General features: G+C 43.6%; 2 protein-coding genes across 8 annotated transcripts in view; one reads left to right on the top strand and one right to left on the bottom strand.

Moving 5' to 3' along the window:
- Positions 1 to 1,482: 1,482 nt before the first annotated feature.
- Positions 1,483 to 20,399, bottom strand: LOC137335751 (sodium-dependent phosphate transporter 1-like). 2 transcript variants are annotated; one of them, XM_068001084.1, is made up of 11 exons: positions 20,274 to 20,399; positions 12,188 to 12,754; positions 11,771 to 11,911; positions 10,964 to 11,049; positions 8,985 to 9,081; positions 7,789 to 7,908; positions 6,219 to 6,506; positions 4,576 to 5,140; positions 3,611 to 3,796; positions 2,636 to 2,720; positions 1,483 to 2,268 (listed from the first exon to the last, which is right to left on the bottom strand). In XM_068001084.1, the coding sequence occupies exons 2-11, from the start codon at positions 12,474 to 12,476 to the stop codon at positions 2,113 to 2,115; spliced, it is 2,013 nt and encodes a 670-aa protein (XP_067857185.1). In that variant the 5' UTR covers positions 12,477 to 12,754; positions 20,274 to 20,399; the 3' UTR covers positions 1,483 to 2,112. The 2 variants fall into 2 exon arrangements, with proteins under 2 accessions (XP_067857185.1, XP_067857184.1); XM_068001083.1 differs by lacking the exon at positions 20,274 to 20,399 and adding an exon at positions 16,583 to 16,883.
- LOC137335752 (cytosolic purine 5'-nucleotidase-like) overlaps positions 16,991 to 20,917 on the top strand; it is a 68,020-nt gene continuing 64,093 nt past the window's right edge. For 2 of the 6 annotated variants that reach the window (XM_068001086.1, XM_068001087.1), the window contains exon 1: positions 16,991 to 17,173. The gene's annotated coding sequence lies outside the window, so the exon portion shown is untranslated. The other 4 variants (XM_068001088.1, XM_068001089.1, XM_068001091.1 and 1 more) reach the window with 4 other exon arrangements.

The raw sequence follows: 20,917 nt of genomic DNA, 5'->3' as shown, positions 1-20,917 counted from the left end.
TTGCTGGGTCAAAATCCTGGAACTCCCTAACATCACCGTGGGAAAACATTCAGCACACTGACTGCACCACCACCTCAAGGGCAATTCGGGATGGGTAATAAATACTGGCCTTGCCATGCGATGCCCACATCCCATGAATGAATAATATTTTTAAAAAGTGCCTATCATTATATTTCAATGTCAGCAACATTGAAATTTACCCTCAAAAACCGAAGGAAAAAATAGGGCAGAGTTGTGATTAGTCCCTCTCCTTGTGTGAGGTACTGAGTTAACAGCCAGATAGGAATCCAGCATTGGCCACTTCAACACCATGCAAGTCAGTTTAAAAATATGAATCAACAATTAGACAAAGTAGAAATAAGTCAGACAAATTGAGGATGGGCAGAGAGAGAAAAAAAAACTCACACTTAAATACAATTAAGAGATACGTTTAACAAGATTACAGAATGAGATTATAGATGCCTTTCAGCTCCAGGTATCCCCCCACCCAACCCCCAAATTAATCTGAATGAGCTCCTTGTGGACAACCTATCAAAATATTTCGATTTGCTGCTCACATTCCTAGGGTACAAGAGGAAACTACATCATGCTTCATTGCTGAGATCAGAATGTCAAACTTGTTCCTGCACTCAATTATTTTGATATGTATGGAACCAAAACATGAAGAAACATATAAGCAAGTTGGTTGTGCAGTGTATTGCAGCTCCATGATGTTACTTCTCCACCAAACAGAAAAGTTAGTTAAATCCAGTCCTACAGTGATCTCTCAGGTTGATCTGCAAAGACTTGGAATATCTTAACACCTATTCAGGAAGAGAGGTAGTACAACAGCACCTGAAGTGTAGACACTAAACTCTACCATGCTTCCCATTCGCTTAAAAGGAGGCAGAGTTTCCTCATTTTAGAAAACTTCAACCATATTGAAAGTGTCCTTTTGACCTGGTTGTGGTGTGCGAGTTTTATTTTCCATCATCTTTTATGCTGTCGTCTATTTATATTGTATATGCCTGATGGCAGGGATGTCCAACTTATCACCGCCAGGCCATGTAAATCTGGCTGTCAAAGCCCAGTCAACTCAATTTTGAGCCTGAAGTGTTATCATCTCATTGGCAGATAGATCCAAAATCAAGATTTATTTCAGTAAATTGGGAAATGCAAATTAACTAATCCACAACAAATTTGAAAAAGTGCAGCACAACAGGCCATTCAACCCAACTAATCTATGGCAGTGTTTGTGCTCCACACGAGCCTCCTCCCTACCTACTTCATCTAACCCCAATAAGATCACCTTCTTTTCCTTTCTCCCTCATATGCTTATCTAGCTTCCCTTTAAATGCATCTTTGTCCAGAAGTGTTATTTCCTCCCCACCCTTCCATGAACTTATGGTAAATACAATATACCTTCCTTACATTTTCTGCTCAGGATACTACCTCCACTTTTTGCTTTCATAAATGTTTTAAAAAATACAAAAAACAATAGTGCAAGGCGTGCTAATCTTTAATGAACATTTAACTTCACTTTAATTACAAGGAGTAATTTTCTCTAATTTGTTAGGTTTAAATGGAAATGGAAGACTTAGTAAAATAACTGTGCATGTTTGAATCTTGCACTTGATTGGCCCACTCTTTGGGTAATGTAGAGGTACCAAAGTGGACATGTAAGTGGCTCACCATGTGGCCCAATCAGAATCCTAGTGCTTTCTGCATACTTATTTCAAGTGTTAAATGTCAAAAAGAAGCTCATCCAGCTCATCATTCACAGTGTTAAACAGCAAACCGCCTTCTTAATTTAAAAACATGCAGTAATAAACTCAAACACTATACAGAAAATTTACAATGGTTCTCAAATTGAAAGTATTTAAGCAGCACAAAGCTCAAAACAAAAAAAAAAAGTTAAAAATGAAATTTTACAATTTCTACAGCACACATTCAGCCAAGTTGGACTCCATTTAAACACATACTGATGTTAAAGACTCAAGGGATAGCTTTGACTTTCATAATACAGTTTTCACATTAAACAATCTGAATAAACTGCTCTACTGAAGCACAGGGTCACATCCATAGCAATGCTGCTCTGAAGATAGGTGGTGCTCAGGTAGTTGCTCAGCACATTTACAAGATAGCATACTTGAATAAAGCCATGATGGCAGCACTAATAAGACCAGAGATTGGGACTGTAACGAACCACGCCATGAAGATGTTTCGGAAGAGGCGCCAGTCAACAGCTTTTTTTGCACGCATCCAGCCAACGGCTACAACCGAGCCAACCTGCAGAAGCAAGTGGTAGTGTTAATCAGTGCTTTTGTTAACGTGCAGTTTGACAGATTTCCTTAAGGATGCATTTTATGTACCATGGTAATGGTAGTTTAAGTTTAATCACATAAATTCTATCATGAATATGGTGCCCTATGTGCAGAATGTCATGACCTGGTCTTAAATCCACACCGTATGTCTTAAAATCTACTGTGGTGATAATTGAAACTTGGGACCGTCCCATGCAACCTCTCAACACTAATTCCACACTTCAGAAAAGTCCAAGAACATTGTCTACCATTTAAAAAAAAAAATTATACATTTTGCTTCAAATCCCTGTAGATTTGGAGGCCACAACAGAGATGCAGCTGATGACACTCACCTTGCAGTGTGTTGTACTAACAGGAAGACCAATGTTTGAAGCAATCACTACTGTCAGAGCTGAGGCCAATTCTATACTGAAGCCACTGTAAAAGTAAAAACAAATTGTCATAACACCCATCCACCTACTTAATCATTGGTCCATTCATGTTGGAACAGAATATCCTACTGGCAATTCTTCAACTACATCAAATGCTTTGATATTGGATAATGAATCCAATAATGCTCAGCCAGGTGTTTCTGGTTTGCCAGATGTAGTCACTTCATGCGTGAATATTAGTTAATCCTGCAGAAGATCACAGTGGCAAACAGGACAATGATAAGGGATCAGTGTCTGAAATATTACTGCCTTCATTCCTTTTGTTATGGTAGCTGCAGGGTTACCCAAAGGAATTAACCTGCACCAGGACCACAGCCAGCTTCAACCCACATTTTAGGGGCATGGGCCCACAGCACAAAACAGACAGCTATTGTAAAAAGAAGTCACTCTGGTGCAGGGAGTATACTTCTCAGGCTGTACTAGAGACCTACCTCTGGAAATAGAGCAGAAGGAACTTTACTCTTTACTTAACTATACCTGACCTGGGAGAGCTCAATGCCAATACTGGATTCCTGAAATGGGAAAGTGCCATCTCAATGCCATTGCTCATCTCAAGCACAGTTTAAAAGACAGCTAATCTTGAACTTAACCAAGAAAAAGTTTTAAGCAATTAAACTTCATATTATATCCAGATGTTCAATGTTCATACTCAACAAAAAAAACCTCCCTCAGAGACCAATTATACAATTCTTGGATGAGGAAACAGCCAGATTAAGTTCCAAACCAGGAAGTACCATATGAAAAGGTCACAGATACAATTTCAGCCAATTTATGGGAGCCCATCAACCATACCACACATGAATTTGGATCAGCTCAACTTCAGTATACTCAACACATTCAAATCCGAGCGAACAGTTAAAGAGACTGATTGCTCACCTTGAGGGAGTGATTGGTGTCAGATCCTTGCCCATGGTCTGAATAACTCTCCGCCCCCAGACCCACAGACCAAGACATATTCCCACACCTCCGTACAACAGAAGCCAGATTGGAGTGTCAGCATTCGAATTAACATCTCCCGTGTAGTAAACCATCCACAAAGCAACCAAAGGACCAATTGCATTGCTGAAAAACAAATGAGAGTTTAATGGGCTGTGAAGTAAAGGCAAGTTGAAATGCCCAAGCATTATATAGTTTTACCATGATACATCATTTGTCTTCCCACATAGAATTTATCGTACAGTAGGCCAGCCAATACTAGTTCCACAACTGGAAATGTCTACTTCAATCCCACTTCTTTATATTCATCCTTTTCAAATACTAATCCAATTCCCTTGTAAACATGTTACTTTCTGCCTCAATAACCACTTGGTGATAAACATTCCATGTTCATAGCCCCAAGATGTTTCCAACTTCCCCTTACATTCCACTGGTCATAAATGAGCCCAAACTCCCTCATTACAAATTCACCAACTAGTTGACAATCTTTTACTTTTTGTCTTCCCAAATCCTCAACTTTAAAAACTTCACAGTATCCCTGAACCTCTTGTTTGTAAGAAAAAGCCCCACCATTGAACCCTAAACTATAACCTCTCATTCCAAATATCATTCTCATGAATCTTAGTTGTACGCTGTCCATGCCTCAAATATCCTTCCTACAATAGGGCACCAAAAACAGCAAGCAACAGGTCATCTGGCCTAACCACTAACGTGTACAATTTCATCATTTCCTTGCTTTCACATCATAAATGTTGGGTGTTTTCCTGACAGAAAAAAAAATTATAAAATCCTTAGATAATGAAGGAGTTCCCTACCACATCAAGCAGCCATTTGAAACTGAATGTTCTGAGAACTGAAGACCATATATTAATTTCTGTTGTCAGAAACCAAACAAAACTTCTCACCTGACATCATTGCCACCATGAGCAAAGGAGCCAAAGCAGGCAGTCAGTATCTGCAAGAACTGGAACAGGGTTGAAACCTCAGGTTTTTCCTGCTCACGCCACTCTTCCACAGACCCATCACTGCACTTGCGATCTCTCAATTCAATTTCAAGCTTCACACCTTCATCCTCAGGAGTTTTGTTGGAGTCAGCCATAGCATTACAGTAGCTGCTATAACTATCCTGTCGGATACGTTTCTTCGATTCTAAGCCAGATGCTGTCAGTTTTTCCATTTCCTCAGCTTTTGCTTCCCCTTCTTTGGGTTTGAAGGAATCAAGAGGCATGCCACAGATTGCCATGGTGTAACAGGTGTAGCTGTTGTTTCGACGTAGTGGCCTGCTGTCTGGTTCATTCGAGTCTCCAGCACAGTCGATCATTTTGGCTAAGTGCAACTTGTGAAGAAGTTCTTTGTACAATCCTGAATCCTTGTGTACGGTGTGATAGTGACCACTGTAGCCATTGGTACTCGTCTGGTTACTGATAACCTGGTTGAACTGCACATGGTTGCTTCCAAATTGCAGAGTCCCTAAATCATGTATGAACAGAAAACCATTAAAAGGCATCTGGCAAGCTGCCTCTACTTTACTAATACTATTTTGTTTGTTGCATCAGATGAGCCCACATTCCCTGATCAGAAGCTTAACCACAAGAATTTAGCATATGGGATAAAGCATGCTGCTGGGCAAAATGCTTCAATTTACTGTAAACCAGTTACTGGATAGGATTTCACTGCCTGCTCAGTTCAAAGATGCACAGTAGCCACACCATTCACTAATAAGCTAAACTATTAAATTGGCCAATTGAGTTATTAAAGAAGCGATATAGGCGAGATTCTGAATAGTTCAATACAGTTTACAAGTGGTGAATCAAAGATCAGCAAACAAGTCCCTTTAAATTCTTAGAATTTGAGACATTCTTATCTGAAAGAAAATAAGCAACCTTGCTCCTCAGTGAAATACAATTTCTAAGCATAAGCTTTCAAATCCTGTACCAAATTGAACTTCCAAATGATAAAACACTACCTTTAAGAACTGGTACTTGCTTCAAAGGTCAGTTTGTCACATAAAATGTGATCACATTTGTTACAAAGGCACGAAAATAACCAATTAGGATGTTGAGAACAGCAAATATACACTTTCTCAGTTGGCAATTTCAACGCACAAATGTTTGATATATTCCATTTATGCCTGGCTCAAAGTGTTTTCAACTTGAATATTGTTTGGTGAGAAGACAGCTTTCTTTCTGCAGCTGTTTCTCAATCCCTAAATGCCCCCTGCAAAGAGGAATCCATTTTGACTGTTCTAAAGTGGCTATTAAAGATTATATGTCATTTGGGACCGGTGGCCTAAAATAGGCCTGCGGGGGTTTCTAAGGAACTTACTTGGATGTTAAAGTCCACAATTTAGTTTGGTGAATTTAGTCACCTCTGCCCAAGCTAACTGGCTACCAAGTGAGCAGATGCAAGCCAGCTCACGTGCCTAACTTCCAGTAATCAGGAGCTCTGGGCAAGAACCAGTCACTCACTCAGGAAGTTAGTACATCAACAGTGATATACTAGCTGGCCAACTTCACAGTCTACATTTTCCACACATTTAATATCTTACCATTCATCACATGGTCAATATTGGTTTCTTTCATTTCTCCACTGTCTTTCCCTACATCCTCTGCCGAATCCCCTATAAAAGCAATTCTTCCACTCTGCTTCTCCAAATTCTGCTTGACAGGCAGAACAGCAGAAATCCCATCAGTCACAGGAGTTTTGATTTCAGATGCTGCATCAGTCAGTGGTATCTTCAAATGGGTCTCTTCCAGGTCATCCTTGGGTACTGGGTGGTAATCATCACTCTTCTTATCCAGTGCTGTGCTGTCTAAATGACAGACTTTGATCTCTCCTGTTAAGCACATATGCCAAAAAAGGTCAATGTCATCTTCATCCTTAAATCACAGAACATGAAATGTACACAAGATCAAGTATCAATTTTCCCATTTAACAGACCTTACTGAACCCTTGAATGGAATCATTCTTTGAATTAAGGACTTGGGCAATGGATCATAAAGCCACTTTATAACATTACTGAATATGTACTTTCTTCAATCAAGGAAGCATACAAATTTCACCAGTATAGAACAGTACAGCAGCAATATTGCTGAAAGCAGCCCACTGAAATGGTAAGGTGATGAGAAGCATACAACATTCTGCATATTAACACAGTTTGCAGTCTTGACAGACTAGTTTAAGCAGCATTAAGATGGTCATTGGAATATACATATAGTGCTAGCTTCCTCAACCAAGACATCCCATGCGTCATGCCACTGGTCCAGTTGGAGACAGTGACTGGTCATATTAGGACAATACAAAATTACTATAATTTGGCTTCACACCATACTACTTGCCATCATTCCCTGCAATAAGCTAGCTGTACTGCAGGCTACTTCAATCCAAATGTACATTACTTCCAAGTACTGTCACTCGAAGGCAGTATCTGCTCTTGGATTCACTTTACTCCCAATCAACATTCACCATGTTAGTTTCAGCTAAACTACAAAAAAGTGCAATTAATTATGGCAAATCAAGGAAACCACTTTCAGTCAATAGTGCATGAACAAAGTCCAAATCGAAATAGATATTATCCACCCCCCAAAGTAATGAGCACCACATCAGAAACTCAAGGACAATAAAACAATAGTGAAAGGAACTGCAGTACATGTTATTAACGAGAGCTGCTTCTTACAGCTTCGGTGCATTACGACTTAGCATCTCCAGTTGCCTGAAGAAACCGAAGGCCAGCTTTATAGTTACTTTTCCCAGCTTCTTGGGTGGGGTGGGGAGGGGAGGGGAGGGAAAGAGGAGAAACAGGAGAGGGGGAGACTACATTCAAATCTAGTGCAAAGTTCCCTTCTTCCCTTCGGTGGCCTGGTGACACTTCTTTTCTGATTTCACTTTAACCACAGCAAATTTACATTGTGAATCATAAAAAAAGTTATTTACATTTAGCAATAGATAAGTAAAGGATCCCAGGACATCCCTATTTCAATAAATTTATTAAACAGAAAAAGTGACAATTTATACACCGATCAGATCTTCATATTATCCCACACCTCCAGCATCCTTGCACACTCACCTGAAATCTCACCGTGGCATTTCGAACAGGGAAGTCTCTAAATTTCACTTACTTTCGATTTTTCTCTTCATTCTGGGACAGACGATGAACCAGACGAAGAATACACAGATCAGACCGCTCGCCAATGAAATCAGCACTGTACCCCAGAGTGGAATCCGGTCAAATCCTAGTACTAGGAAGAGAAAACATCCACTTTATAATCACAAGGAACAATGTGCCCTCTAATATATGAGCATCTCTATCCCTCTTTCTTTCCCCTCCCCCCCCCCCCCACCGCCCTCACAACCAAAAAGTAAAAATGTACCAACTGGAAACAAGAAAACTTTTGGGGAAACTAATGGGAATCTCTGGGGATGACAAAAATGAGTGAACTCTACATTTAGAACAATACATAAAACTCAAAATACATGACTATCTAAGGAAGGCTGCCATTTAAAAAGATAGCAGCATAACAAAAACAATGTCAATAACTCCCACCCAGCTTTGGAGTCACTGGAATTTGCTCTCCATAAATTGCCCAAGAATTATAAGGCCAGAGTACACCTCTCCCACTGTTTCATTATTAGGAAGCCAAATATCCAAATCAGGTCTTTATCCATAGTCTTGAACCCAGAAGACATGCGATGGAAAACTATATAAATCTGATGTGGGGACAGAATGTAAAGACTTCCTTTAGAGAGGAAGGCCTTGATTATTCATCACCTCATATATATTGCTCAGACCCAGGCTTAAAATAGTTATTGACATTGTTTTTGTTATGCTGCTATCTTTTTAAATGGCAGCCTTCCTTAGATAGTCATGTATTTTGAGTTTTATGTACGGTTCTAAATGTAGAATTCACTCATTTTTGTCATCCCCAGAGATTCCCATTGAATGAATTTCTACAATGTTCACAGTTCAAGTTTATAATTTTAGTTCACCAGTTGGCATCGCTCTGTTTAAAGCCACTTGCTTTAACAGGGACTGAGTATAACTAGCTTTTTTGAAAATTGAAAGCGAATCAGCCAACAGAAAAAGTGACCACCCACAATTTTTTTTTTATAGGGACTAAGGCCTTCAGAAGGAAAAACAGTTACTGAAATGCACAAATTAATAAGCACAGAGGTGATTTACTCTAGTTTGAAGATTTCTGTAGCCAAATGCCTTCGATGCAACAGAAAGCCTTGATAGAAAAGAATGAACTGAACTTGATAAGATAACTACACAAGGTTTAAAATAAAAGCTCCAATTCAAGAAGGTAGTACTTACAAGGCGCTCCCGTGTACATAATAGAGAAAAGATTGATCGCAATTGTACAGGCATAGAAGACAGGCAGAGCTCGGAGTCCATTTGGCACAGGGTCAGCCTGCAAAACAATGTTAAGTTCAACAAGAAAGAAAACCCTTTAATGGCATTAATTCCACCCCTACCCCCAATCTATATTTTCAGAAACCAGCCTAAAGGAGCACCATCTGTACAACATGCGCTAGTCCCACTTTGTGGCAAGCCTGCAAAGTTAAAGAAGCAACGAAGTAAAAAGCTTAGCTGATTTTCCCTTGGGTCCTGATGCTGTGATTGGCACCAAACTAAGAAGGAGACAGAACAGAGTCTCAAATCCACTGTGCAGATTCTACTACCCATGCCCTTCTGAATCAGACAGTGATCACAGCACCCTTCCCCGAATTGAAAGGCTAGCTGCTGACTGCTAATATCTGCAAACTTAAATTTCAACTCAGCACCTGGCAAGTGCTTTGTTTCAATCAAAGCCAACAGAATGTCTGTCCGATCACATCTAGGTGACCTGTATTTCAAGTTTGAGCTTCCTAGGTCACCAGTTTCCTCAAACTACTAGCTGAAGGCTAAAAATAGCTGCACTGAACCGTCTCGTCATTTAAAGAATACCGGTAACCAAATAATACGGTTTCCTCAGAGTGATGGCAGCTCTTCATTTTACCCAGGTCACCATTCTTCATATGCAAGCCTGGACTCAAAATATTGGCAGGCCCATCACAGGCAAATTAATTACTGTCCCCTTCCAAATTAAGAGACTGGATAGCAATCATAAACAAGAAACTTGAACCCATTATTCCTTTCCTAGTCTGGAGGCTGAGCTCTGTTGTAGCAGCCCTCTCTGCCACCCAAGATATCCCAAATCTCAGGAATGGATTCTGATCTTTATAGTTCAGTACCAGTGTACTAGGATTATAAAAACAGATGAAGGAACTGCATTCCAAGGAGTGAAGCATGGTGCAAGGTCACAAACAAGAACAATTTAAATTGATGAACTGACCTTGCAACGTGCAATACAGTGCAGCTTTCACTAACCCAAGGTTGAATCAGTATTAAAAAAAATTGTTATGCAACTTCAGCAATATCCTAATCAAGCACAATGGAACTGCTCGCCATGGTTTAGTAACTCAACAAGTTATTCCAGAAGTCCAAGTAACCATTTTGTAGCAAGCAAAATTGATATTGCAGCATATTTAACTTCTCCGTGGCATTTAACCAGCAGTGCAAATTAAAGCCTGACGAGAATGGATTGGATAGCTGCCTCCCATCGCTTGTTACAGATGGTGGGCATTTCCCATTCTTATGTGCGGAGCAACAGCATACAATCGGTCAGTTTTACAGGCAATATGGATAGCAATTTATCCAGAAAGAAACACAAGGAATTACTCGCTTAAATATTTCTGCCAGTTTCTCCTCTCCTGAACAACTTCTGTCCCACAACAATCACTCCCCAATACCTCTAGAATTTACTATTTTTCATGAGCCCAGGCGAGTCCCTTCAGGCTACTGAAGTGGGGAAGGCCTTCAGAGCAGAGCTCAATCCTGTCCTCACCTAACATACAATGAACACCCATTGCCCCCCCCCCACCCCTCCAAAACCCCAACCAAGTCTCAGTGGATTGCAATCAGAAGCAAGCATCCGAGGTACCTTTCCACCCTCTAGTTCAGAGTACTGAGGCTAATTGTAACATACCCACTATTACCCTGGGTGCAATAATTGCTCAGTTGAGATTGCTAATTGAACTTCAGGTCTTTACAGCTCAGTTTCATACTGTCCACTACCAACTAAGCCATTAGGGGAACCTGAAGCAACATTTAAGCAGCATGCTAACTTAAGAGAAATGTCCAAGACCAACTGCAATTTTTTTTTTAAAAAATCATTAACTTCAGTGATAGGCTGCCCTAGTCTGACCCAGACCATATTCCTTAATAAGGTGATTCCGATCAGATGCCCTTACCTTGCGTAAAATGAAGAAGCGGACAAAGAAAAAGACAGCAGCAGACATGATCCCAGACAGCAGTGGTGAGATGAACCAGGAAGCCACTGTATTAATTGGAGAATGAAAAGAATGTCAGAACACACACACAGGCCTACAAATTCAGTACAAGCTCACAATGTGTGTTTTGGGTTAGTGGTGTCCGTAGCTGCTGTGGTCACCACATTAAACACCAACAAATTATGTGCAATACACATCAATGTGTCCATATTTCAGTCTGCACATTTGTGATCGTAACAAATGTACTAACAACATAGCAATTTATGTACAATCCTTTCTTTACAAAAAAATGTACCAGTACTCTGTGCCAGATCAATCAAAGAGAGACTTGTGTCCACAATTTCCCCAATAGCATTATTCTATTTTTCAGCCATTTTTCCCTCAGTACCAAATGGGATATTAAATTATATGATCACTAGAATTACACTGAATCTACAGCACAAACACCACAAGGAGACAGCCATAATGGGTGATGTTTTAAAATAAAAACAAACAGAAATAGGAAATACTCTCTTAACCCCAACCCAGAGTTTACGATTAAAATGAAATTCTTCCAGAAGTGTTAGATTTGTAACAAACACTATCACCACCTGCTTTTACAGTTACACAAAATTACCTGGGCCACTAACTTAATGACAATGGATACAGGGCTTGCCTTGGTATTCTGCAATTTTGTTCATTTTTTCCCTTGTGAAAACCATAAAATCAGTGGCCTTGCATGTTTGAACAGCACTGAAAGCATAATCCCAGTTTAAGTTATAAACTCACCAATCTTGAGCAGCTCCAGCCACTTCACACCCTGAGTACCTGTAGCCACCAAACAGAAGCCAATGGTAGCACCCACAATGCAGTGGGTACCTGATATAGGGAGCTTCAAAAATGAAGCCAATAACTGCCAGACAGCAGAACCTGGATAGGACAGACAATTACATCTGATGTCATTATCCACAATCAACTCAAATATACTTTATCAATTACTCCATTTCCAAAATATTGACCAACTAGAATAGCAATTGTCCAGGATACTTCAATTAATTTAAGGGTACTGTGTGCCATGAACTGTCAAGGTGGTTTTAGAAAAACTATTCCCTTCTGTCCAAGGCACCTTGCCACAATCACCACCTTGTCTGTTTTTATACAAAATTACAGTGCAAGATAAATGCAAGTTCAACATTCATTACTTACCAAACATGGCACTGATCGACCCAGCCATTAGCACTTGTTGACTCGAGTTGAACATCTGCACATCAATTATTCCTTTCCGGATGGTCTCACTGACTTTGGCACCCAGCAGCACAGAGCCCACCGTCTCAAAGATTGTTGCTAAGATGCAGGCTTTCTTGAGTGTCAGCACTCCTGAACCAACCGCCGTCCCAAATGAATTGGCAACATCATTGGCTCCCACCGAGAACGCCAGAACAAATGCAATGATGAAACCAACTACAACCATCCATACATACTCATCTAGCGCCATGGTCACTCGAGCTTGTAATGCTTTAGTGGTACGGAATTTAAAAAAATACTATTCACTTAAATATACAAAATGAGGTAACAAAATATCTTGATATGTAATAAATGACTGATTAAATAGAATAAGATTAATATGTACTGCACTCAAGTATTGTGCAGCAGTAATTGCTATCCACTGTGTTTAATAGTCTGTCTTGCACAGTTTTTACAACAGTCAACAATTAGAATGATAGTAGAGAAACCCATTGTGGACACAGCAACAGATTTGGGCTGTTCTTCATCCTGTGGAAAAGCAAAGGGCACAAATTATAAACATGCAGTAATATTGCACAATTACTCAAGTCTTGCCAGAGACCTAAAAGCAATAACTCAATAAATTCCTTGAATCACATTATTTTCTTTCCATCCTCAAGCGCTCAATTTCAGATTCTGTATTATTAAACGGAAATGAAAGTCTACTCGTTAAAAGTGTAGCACAACATTTCACCGTCAGCAGCACAGATCGATCAGTTAAGAGAATTCAAACCAGATAATTGTGTGCATCAATAATTCTTATTTTTAAAAAAGAAATTGATATTGCCCATACACTTTGGCAACAATCAGTTTACTAGAGGTAGTTGTGTAAAGTCCCACTACAATCTTAATTAGAAGACTTCAATTATATTTACATAAAGGAGAAAAAAAAAGCAGAAGACAAAAGCCATCTAACTTGAGCTGTCTTGAGTTGTAATCACTATTAGAATCTAAAAATGATGCGGAGATGCCGGTGATGGACTGGGGTGGACAAATGTAAGGAATCTTACAACACCAGGTTATAGTCCAACAATTTTATTTGAAAATCACAAGCTTTCAGAGATTATCTCCATCAGGTGAGTAGTGAAAGTTTCATGTTTCTAACAGAAACCACTTCCAATTGAGCTCCCCATAACAACCTCTGGGCAAATGCAGCATTCGATGTAATACCAAGCCATAAAAGGTGAGGAACTCCAAAATTTGTTCCTCGATACTTTGCTCTGGGCTGAATTAACTGACATTAGTCACAAATATCGCTGGGACAATTAGCCACAGCACCACTGATGAGAGAGTGAGAGAGAGCACACAGTTGGAGTTCCTGATCACTGCTACTTCTGCTGGAAATACATGTCAGGTGGAAACAGCATTGGACTTGGCTGCGAAAACCCCCACAATCCAATGGCCTGCTGACACACATTGTCTAAACTCACAAAGAATGGCTACCAGGACAAGATACCAGCAGGCTGCCAACACCCACAGAACTACACTCCAGCAAGAACTAGCAGAAAACCCATAGCACCCTCAACTGCAGCAATCCACTCGATAATCTGCTGTCCTGCGAAATGTGTTAGTGGAACGAGAAGCTAATCAGCCTCCCATCTTCCTCCCTCCAAAATGCACAGCTCATCAAAATTCTGCAACATATCTATCCCAAATCTCTGGCCTCCAAAGACCTGCATTCGCTTCCAATCGCCCAAAATTAAAATGATCCATCTACAGTCTTTGCCCTGTTTACATCCTCCAACTCCCACAACTCTCCTTTCTTGACCTGGCCTGTTGTGCACCCCATCTCTTCTCCCACCAATGGGGACCATGGCTTCAGGCATCTAGGGCCACTCTAAAATTCCCCCCCTTAAACTTCTCCACCCCCTAAAACCCATCCTTTTGCCCAAGCCTTTGGCCATCCCTCCCTCATATCTCTGGTTTGGCGTCCCTCTCTCACCACGCCTTGGAAACGCCTTGAGATGTTTTTCACTTCAAAAGCATTTAATACTTTGCCCAACTGCTTATAACACGATCACATTAAAAAGTTAGTATAATAGTTCTATGTAAAGGTTCAAAATATTTACTACTTGGACAAATGAACTCGTGGGAAATAACAGCAAGTCGCATTTATATAACGCTTTCAATGTAGAAAAACAGCGGCGCAATTTTAAGAAATGGATGTTGAGCCAAAGGAGCTTTTAAACATCGTGACCAAATTTCGTGCACAGTTTTGATTGCAACTTGATTCGATTGAAATCAGCGTATTAAATTTTCATGCGATTTCAGCTTTCTCATTTAGCCAAAAATTTACACGCTGGAAACAAAGTTATGCGTAATAATATTGTCGGTAGGGGCTTTGATTAAAAATTCCCCATCTAGTGGAAATCCCGGTCGTTATAATCTTAATCCGATTTGAACGGTACTTAAGACACGGTTGTTTTCAGCAATTCCCTTTTTCAATTTTAAAGCGCCATCCTTTTCGCGCCTCTTTGTAACGTTTGAAATCAGTAAACAGGAAATACATTCCCGCCAGCATAAAATCAAAAGCAAAATACTGCGGATGCTGGAAACAGCAGCACCCGCCAGCATCAAAACGGCCAGTCCATTTAAAACCAATCCCACACAGGGACCCCAGGGCGCATCCCACTTATTTGTCGGGACACTGGTAACTGCCAGCCGATTCCCAATCAGTTCGCAGCTCTCTGCAATCACCGGGCTGGGATCGGTGCATCACCAACACACCGCTCCCCCATTTCCACCATCAACTAGGCTTGCTTCGAAGATACAGGAACGTTCCCCGATCCCATCTTTCCGAAATAAAGTCAGGAAGGCTGGACCGTCCCCCTGAGAGAGCGGAGGCTCATTCCCACAGCTCCCCGCCCACTGCGATGGCTCATCCCGCTAAATCGCAAATGAATGATTTCTATCCCCTCCAGGACCGGCTCTGGGGAGAATGCACAAGCGGCCGATGCTCAATAGACACCGATCCGCCCGCCCGCCCCCCCAATAGACACCGATCCGCCCCGCCCCCCCCAGTCCACCCCCAATAGACGCCCCGCCCCCCCAAGTTCACCCCCAATAGACACCGATCCGCCCCGCCCCCCCCAATAGACACCGATCCGCCCCGCCCCCCCCAAGTCCACTCCCAATAGACACCGATCCGCCCCGCCCCCCCCAAGTCCACTCCCAATAGACACCGATCCGCCCCGCCCCCCCCCCCCAAGTCCACCCTCAATAGACACCGATCCGCCCCCCCCAGTCCACCCCCAATAGACACCGATCCGCCCCGCCCCCTCCAGTCCACCCCCAATAGACACCGATCCGCCCCGCCCCCCCCCCCAAGTCCACCCCCAATAGACACCGATCCGCCCCGCCCCCCCCCCCCAAGTCCACCCCCAATAGACACCGATCCGCCCCCCCCCAGTCCACCCCCAATAGACACCGATCCGCCCCCCCCCAGTCCACCCCCAATAGACACCGATCCGCCCCGCCCCCCCCAGTCCACCCCCAATAGACACCGATCCGCCCCGCCCCCCCCAGTCCACCCCCAATAGACACCGATCCGCCCCCCCCCAGTCCACCCCCAATAGACACCGATCCGCCCCGCCCCCCCCAGTCCACCCCCAATAGACACCGATCCGCCCCGCCCCCCCCAGTCCACCCCCAATAGACACCGATCCGCCCCGCCCCCCCCCAAGTCCACCCTCAATAGACACCGATCCGCCCCCCCCAGTCCACCCCCAATAGACACCGATCCGCCCCGCCCCCCCCAGTCCACCCCCAATAGACACCGATCCGCCCCGCCCCCCCCCAAGTCCACCCCCAATAGACACCGATCCGCCCCCCCCAGTCCACCCCCAATAGACACCGATCCGCCCCCCCCCCAAGTCCACCCCCAATAGACACCGATCCGCCCCCCCCCCAAGTCCACCCCCAATAGACACCGATCCGCCCCCCCCCCAAGTCCACCCCCAATAGACACCGACCCCCCCCCCCCACGTTCCCCGCGCAGGCTCAGTATAGACAGCCCCCCCCCCGTGCCGTGCGCGCGGTCTTACACCCTTCGCGCCTCATTCGGGAGGCAGTCAGGCGGCAACAGCTGCAGTTGTCCGTGCGGCTCCGCTAGCTCCCCCTCGCGCCTGCTGCATCGGGTCTTCCAGGCAGGCGCCTCCTGAATGAATGAGGCCATCACGCCGGATTGTTCCGGAATATGCCGCCGCCGCCGCCACCGCATGCAGAAGGCCCGAAAGCGAGGAGGAAAAAAAAAAGGGGGGTCCCCAAACGCCGAAGGGAAGTAATCCTCATACCGCGGAACGCAAGGGCCGCACTTACCAATTAACGATGCGACTCTAATCGGGTGCGAGGGCAAAGTTCGAGCGGATCGTCCGCGCGGCGAGGGTCAGCCGCGCTCTCCGGTTAGTGCTCCAAACCACTCGGTGACTATACAGCGCTCAACACAACCCCCCCCTCACAGCAACGGATGTCGCCTTGGTGCGAACGGGTACCGGGCTCTCCGGCTTTCGCTCGGTGCGACGTTGGCTCTCGCGCTCTGTATCACGATAATAATTTTAAAAAATTTTAATCCACCGTCCCGGTCACCAGCTGTCCGCCATCTAACGCTCAGCCCCGCCTCGCCGCTTCTTATAGGCGTCGTGACGTCGTGGAACCCGAACGCGCATCGTCACCGCCTTCCGCGCGTGCGAGCCCCGCCCCCCGCCCCCCAGGATCAGCACTGGGTGGGGGGGGGGAAGGCAAGAATGGGTAGTGTTTGCAGCGTAGGGAGCACTGGTAGGAGGCAATAGCGGCAGCATGTGGTGTCGGGCCAGCAGGGAGAGCATGCAACGCTGGGGAGACAATAGTGGCAGCGTTGGGAAGCAGGCAGTGGAGGGGTAGCGCTGGAGGCAGACGAGGGCTGGCTGCAAGGCAAGCACATGCATCTGAATATATTGCGCTTGGTGGCAATGTTTCTTACTTAATATTTATGCTACCTTCAGTTTCAGTTTCTCAGCTGAGCTATCTGGTTATACAGTTATGGAGAAGGATTATTCAACGCAAATGTTTGGCAGCTTGCTTCTAGGTTTTCTGCCAGGTACTTTGTTTCTCTTAAAAAAAGAAATTGCTGGAAATGCACAGCAGTTCAATCAGCAATTATATCAGTTATTGATGTTAGGGGTGTGTAACTGAAAGTATTACTAATCAATGTGTTTACAATTTCAAGAACCTGTCTTTTCTCTTCACAGATACTGACTGGTGTGCATGCATTTTCAACATTTTCGCTTTTGCTATTTTTTTCCTTTTATTGTTGCTTTTTGTTTTACTCAGGATGCCAGCGATGCAGCATTTACTTCCCATCCTGACAACTGAATGGTTTGAGAGTCAACCATGTAGTGTGGGACTGGAGTCACGTGTAAGCCAGCCCGAGTGGGGGTGGCAGGTTCCCATCTCTGTCCTTGTTTGACTTCAGCTGAGTGTCCTAACTATGAATCCTCTCTGCGTCCAGTTTATGTAATCCTCGTTTACGTGGTAAATATAATGTCACAATAGACCAACAGTACTCGAGTTTAAATTCTAGCCCCAAGCATTTTTTTTGTGCAATGTTTAAACAATTATTGTCACTTCAAAGATGTATTACTAATCCATTTGTTCACCCTGTTTAAGTTCCCAACATTTCGCATTCTGTCAGGGAGAAGTTGGGCAGATGACCTGCTCCTGGCCGTCGCACATTCTGCTTTATAACCAGCTATTACATAAACTATCCCTTCTCATCCTTCTCGACCTGTCTGGAGCCTTTGACAGAGTTGACCACACCATTCTCCTCCGATGCCTCTCCTCTGTCGTCCAGCTGGGTGGGACTGCACCTGCCTGGTTCCATTCTTATCTATCCAGTCGTAGCTAGAGAATCACCTGCAATGGCTTCTCTTCCTGCTCCCGCACTGTTACATCTGGAATCCCCCAAGGATCTATCCTTGGCCCCCTCCTAGTTCTCATCTACATGCTTCCCCTCAGCGATATCATCCGAAAACTCAATGTCAGGTTCCACATGTAAGCTGATGTCGCCGACCTCTACCTCATCACCACGTCTCTCAACCTCTCCACTGATTCTCATTTGTCAGACTGCTTGTCCGCGATGAGCAAAAATTTCCTCCAACTAAATATTGGGAAGACTGAAGCCGTTGTCTTTGGTCCCCACCATAAACTCCGTTCCCTAGTCACCAGCTGTATCACTCTCCCTGGCCATTGTCTGAGGCTGAACCAGACCATTCGCAACCTTGGCATTCTATTTGACCCTGAGATGAGCTTCCGACCACATATCTGCTCCATCACCAAGACCGCCTCCTTCCACCTCCGTAACATCGCCCGTCTCCGTCCCTACTTCAACTCGTCTGCTGCTAAAACCCTCATCCATGACTTTGTTACCTCTAGACTTGACTATTCCAAAACTCTCCTGGCTGGCCTCCCATCTTTCACCCTCCATAAACCCATCACCCCCGTGCTCACTGACCTACACTGGCTCCTGGTCTGAGAATGTCTTGATTTTAAAATTCTCATCTTTGTTTTCAAATCCCCCCATGGCCTCGCCCCTCACTATATCTGTAACCTCCTCCAGCCATACAACCCTCCGAGATCTCTGCGCTCCTCCAGTTCTGGCCTCTTGCACATCCCCAATTTTCATTGCTCCACCATTGTCGGCTGTGATTTCAGCTGCCTAGGCCCTAAGCTCTGGAGTTTGCTCGCTAAATCTCTCCCTGCCTCTCTACCTTTTTCTTTTTCCTTTTACGTTGTTAACATTTCATAGTTTTTACATCTGTTTTGTATTTTTACATTATTTTTTCTATGCTATTGTTTTTTTTCCATTTCTTTCTTATAAATGTAAGATTCATGAACATGAGGGCTAACTTGGATGTCATTGGATCCTTGAGCGGAATCAACTGAAATGGGGCGGCATATCAGGTTTAAAGAGAGAAACTGAGGGTTTTTCATTAGTACAGCGAAAGTTAAGAGGAAATCAGAGAGAGATGTTCAAAGTTACAAGAGGTTTCGATAGGCGAAGAGAAAAAAACTGGTCAGGGAGTCAGTAACTAGAGGGTATAAATTTATGATCACCAATGGGATGAGAGGGCAGGGAACTGGGACTAAATGGACATTTCTTTCAGAGATATCTTAATACCTCACCTAACAAAAATCTTATCGATTTCAGTTTTGAAATTTTCAATTGACCCCCAGCAGCAACAGCTTTTTAGGGGAGAATGGGATTGAACAGCTCTGTTTTAAACTGCTCTGGAGACCTGTTCATACTGGGGCAGTATTTACAGGAAACGGAAGGAGCACAGGATGGTAAAGCTCTTGCGGTCTGAACTAGCTTTTAATGTCACTGTTATGTAACTTTCCCAGTGACGATCGGCTTACGTTCAGTGAAGAGAACAAATTTAACCCCTTTAGAACTGAAATGTCATTTGGAATTAGAAATACAAACAGATTTTCAATCGCATTTTTCTTATGTCCACCCCGAAATGGTAAATGGAAAATGTAATTTTGTTTTCCATCCTCCATCTGGCCAGAGATCAACTCCCAGATCCTGCAAACACTGCTGTTTAGCCAGCCAGCAAGTGATGAGCATTAGCGGCCTGGGAGAATTATGCAACTAATCTCTTCATGTCTCTTTCTGCGTGGTGGAGTTCGGCCTCCTTCTGACAGCAGGGGGGATCTCCCTGTGAAGGCACCAACATGGCCCCACTTGTCACTGTCTCAGCTGCATTATTTCGCCAAATGCAGGTTTCACAGGTCAGCAGAAACATCGATCGAGATAGTGGGAGTGCAATGTGCATCTGTGGAACTGTACCCAGCAAGGAGTCAGCACCTTCAGGACTAGGAGGAGGGAGAAAATTATTAGAAGGAGCTTTTAATCTGTAAATCACCCTGGCACTCACCAGGAGACCGTTACACCGCTGCGATGCCTGCTTATTGTGTAAACATCGCACTGCTGTAATAACCACGTCCTTAACTCTCACCCTGCTGTACTTACCATCGTGTAGTTGCCAGGAGAGGACGGTCATATCAAGGAACAAAGTCTGCACTGACAAGGAGCCAAAAGGTGACCGATTGCAGCAGAAGCTTTTCCTCTGGTAATGTTTGCAGTGTGGGGCCCAGTCCTGACTTTGTGGTTCATGTTATGCAAGTGTTCAGTGACAGGCTGTGCAGAGTGGCTTATCTCTGAGTTCCATATGGGCAGCACTGATGTTATTATCAAGTGTGTGAAGTGCTGGCATATCGCATTCCTGGTAAAACTCTTGTTGGAACATAAAGTTCTAGATGCTGCGTCGCTCATAGGTTGACTTTTTGACTAAATTTTCACCAAATTGACACAGGCGATTTACATAATTGAATCCGTAGACTTCAGTCTCAGATGCACACAGCATTGTTGACCTCTCATCATTTTATTATGTAATTTTGTCCTAATTATATAACTTCATAACTTACCATACTGTTACAGTGCTACTGAAGCTCAGTGTGCTAATGTGCTATGTTACTGAGTTGTTTTTGCACAAGAAGGGATGGGAAGGGAAATGAGCAGCTTTTGTCACACCCCATGCAGTGTCCATGGGGAAGGTGAGTTGCCAACCTGTCTGTACTGCTGCAGGAGAACTGAAAGTAGCAAGCAAATCTAAC

Source organism: Heptranchias perlo, chromosome 20 (assembly GCF_035084215.1).
Source record: "Heptranchias perlo isolate sHepPer1 chromosome 20, sHepPer1.hap1, whole genome shotgun sequence".
Taxonomy (NCBI): Eukaryota; Metazoa; Chordata; class Chondrichthyes; order Hexanchiformes; family Hexanchidae; genus Heptranchias; species Heptranchias perlo.
The sequence above is the reverse complement of the archived record's forward strand: the minus strand, read 5'-3'. Positions and strand labels throughout refer to the sequence as shown.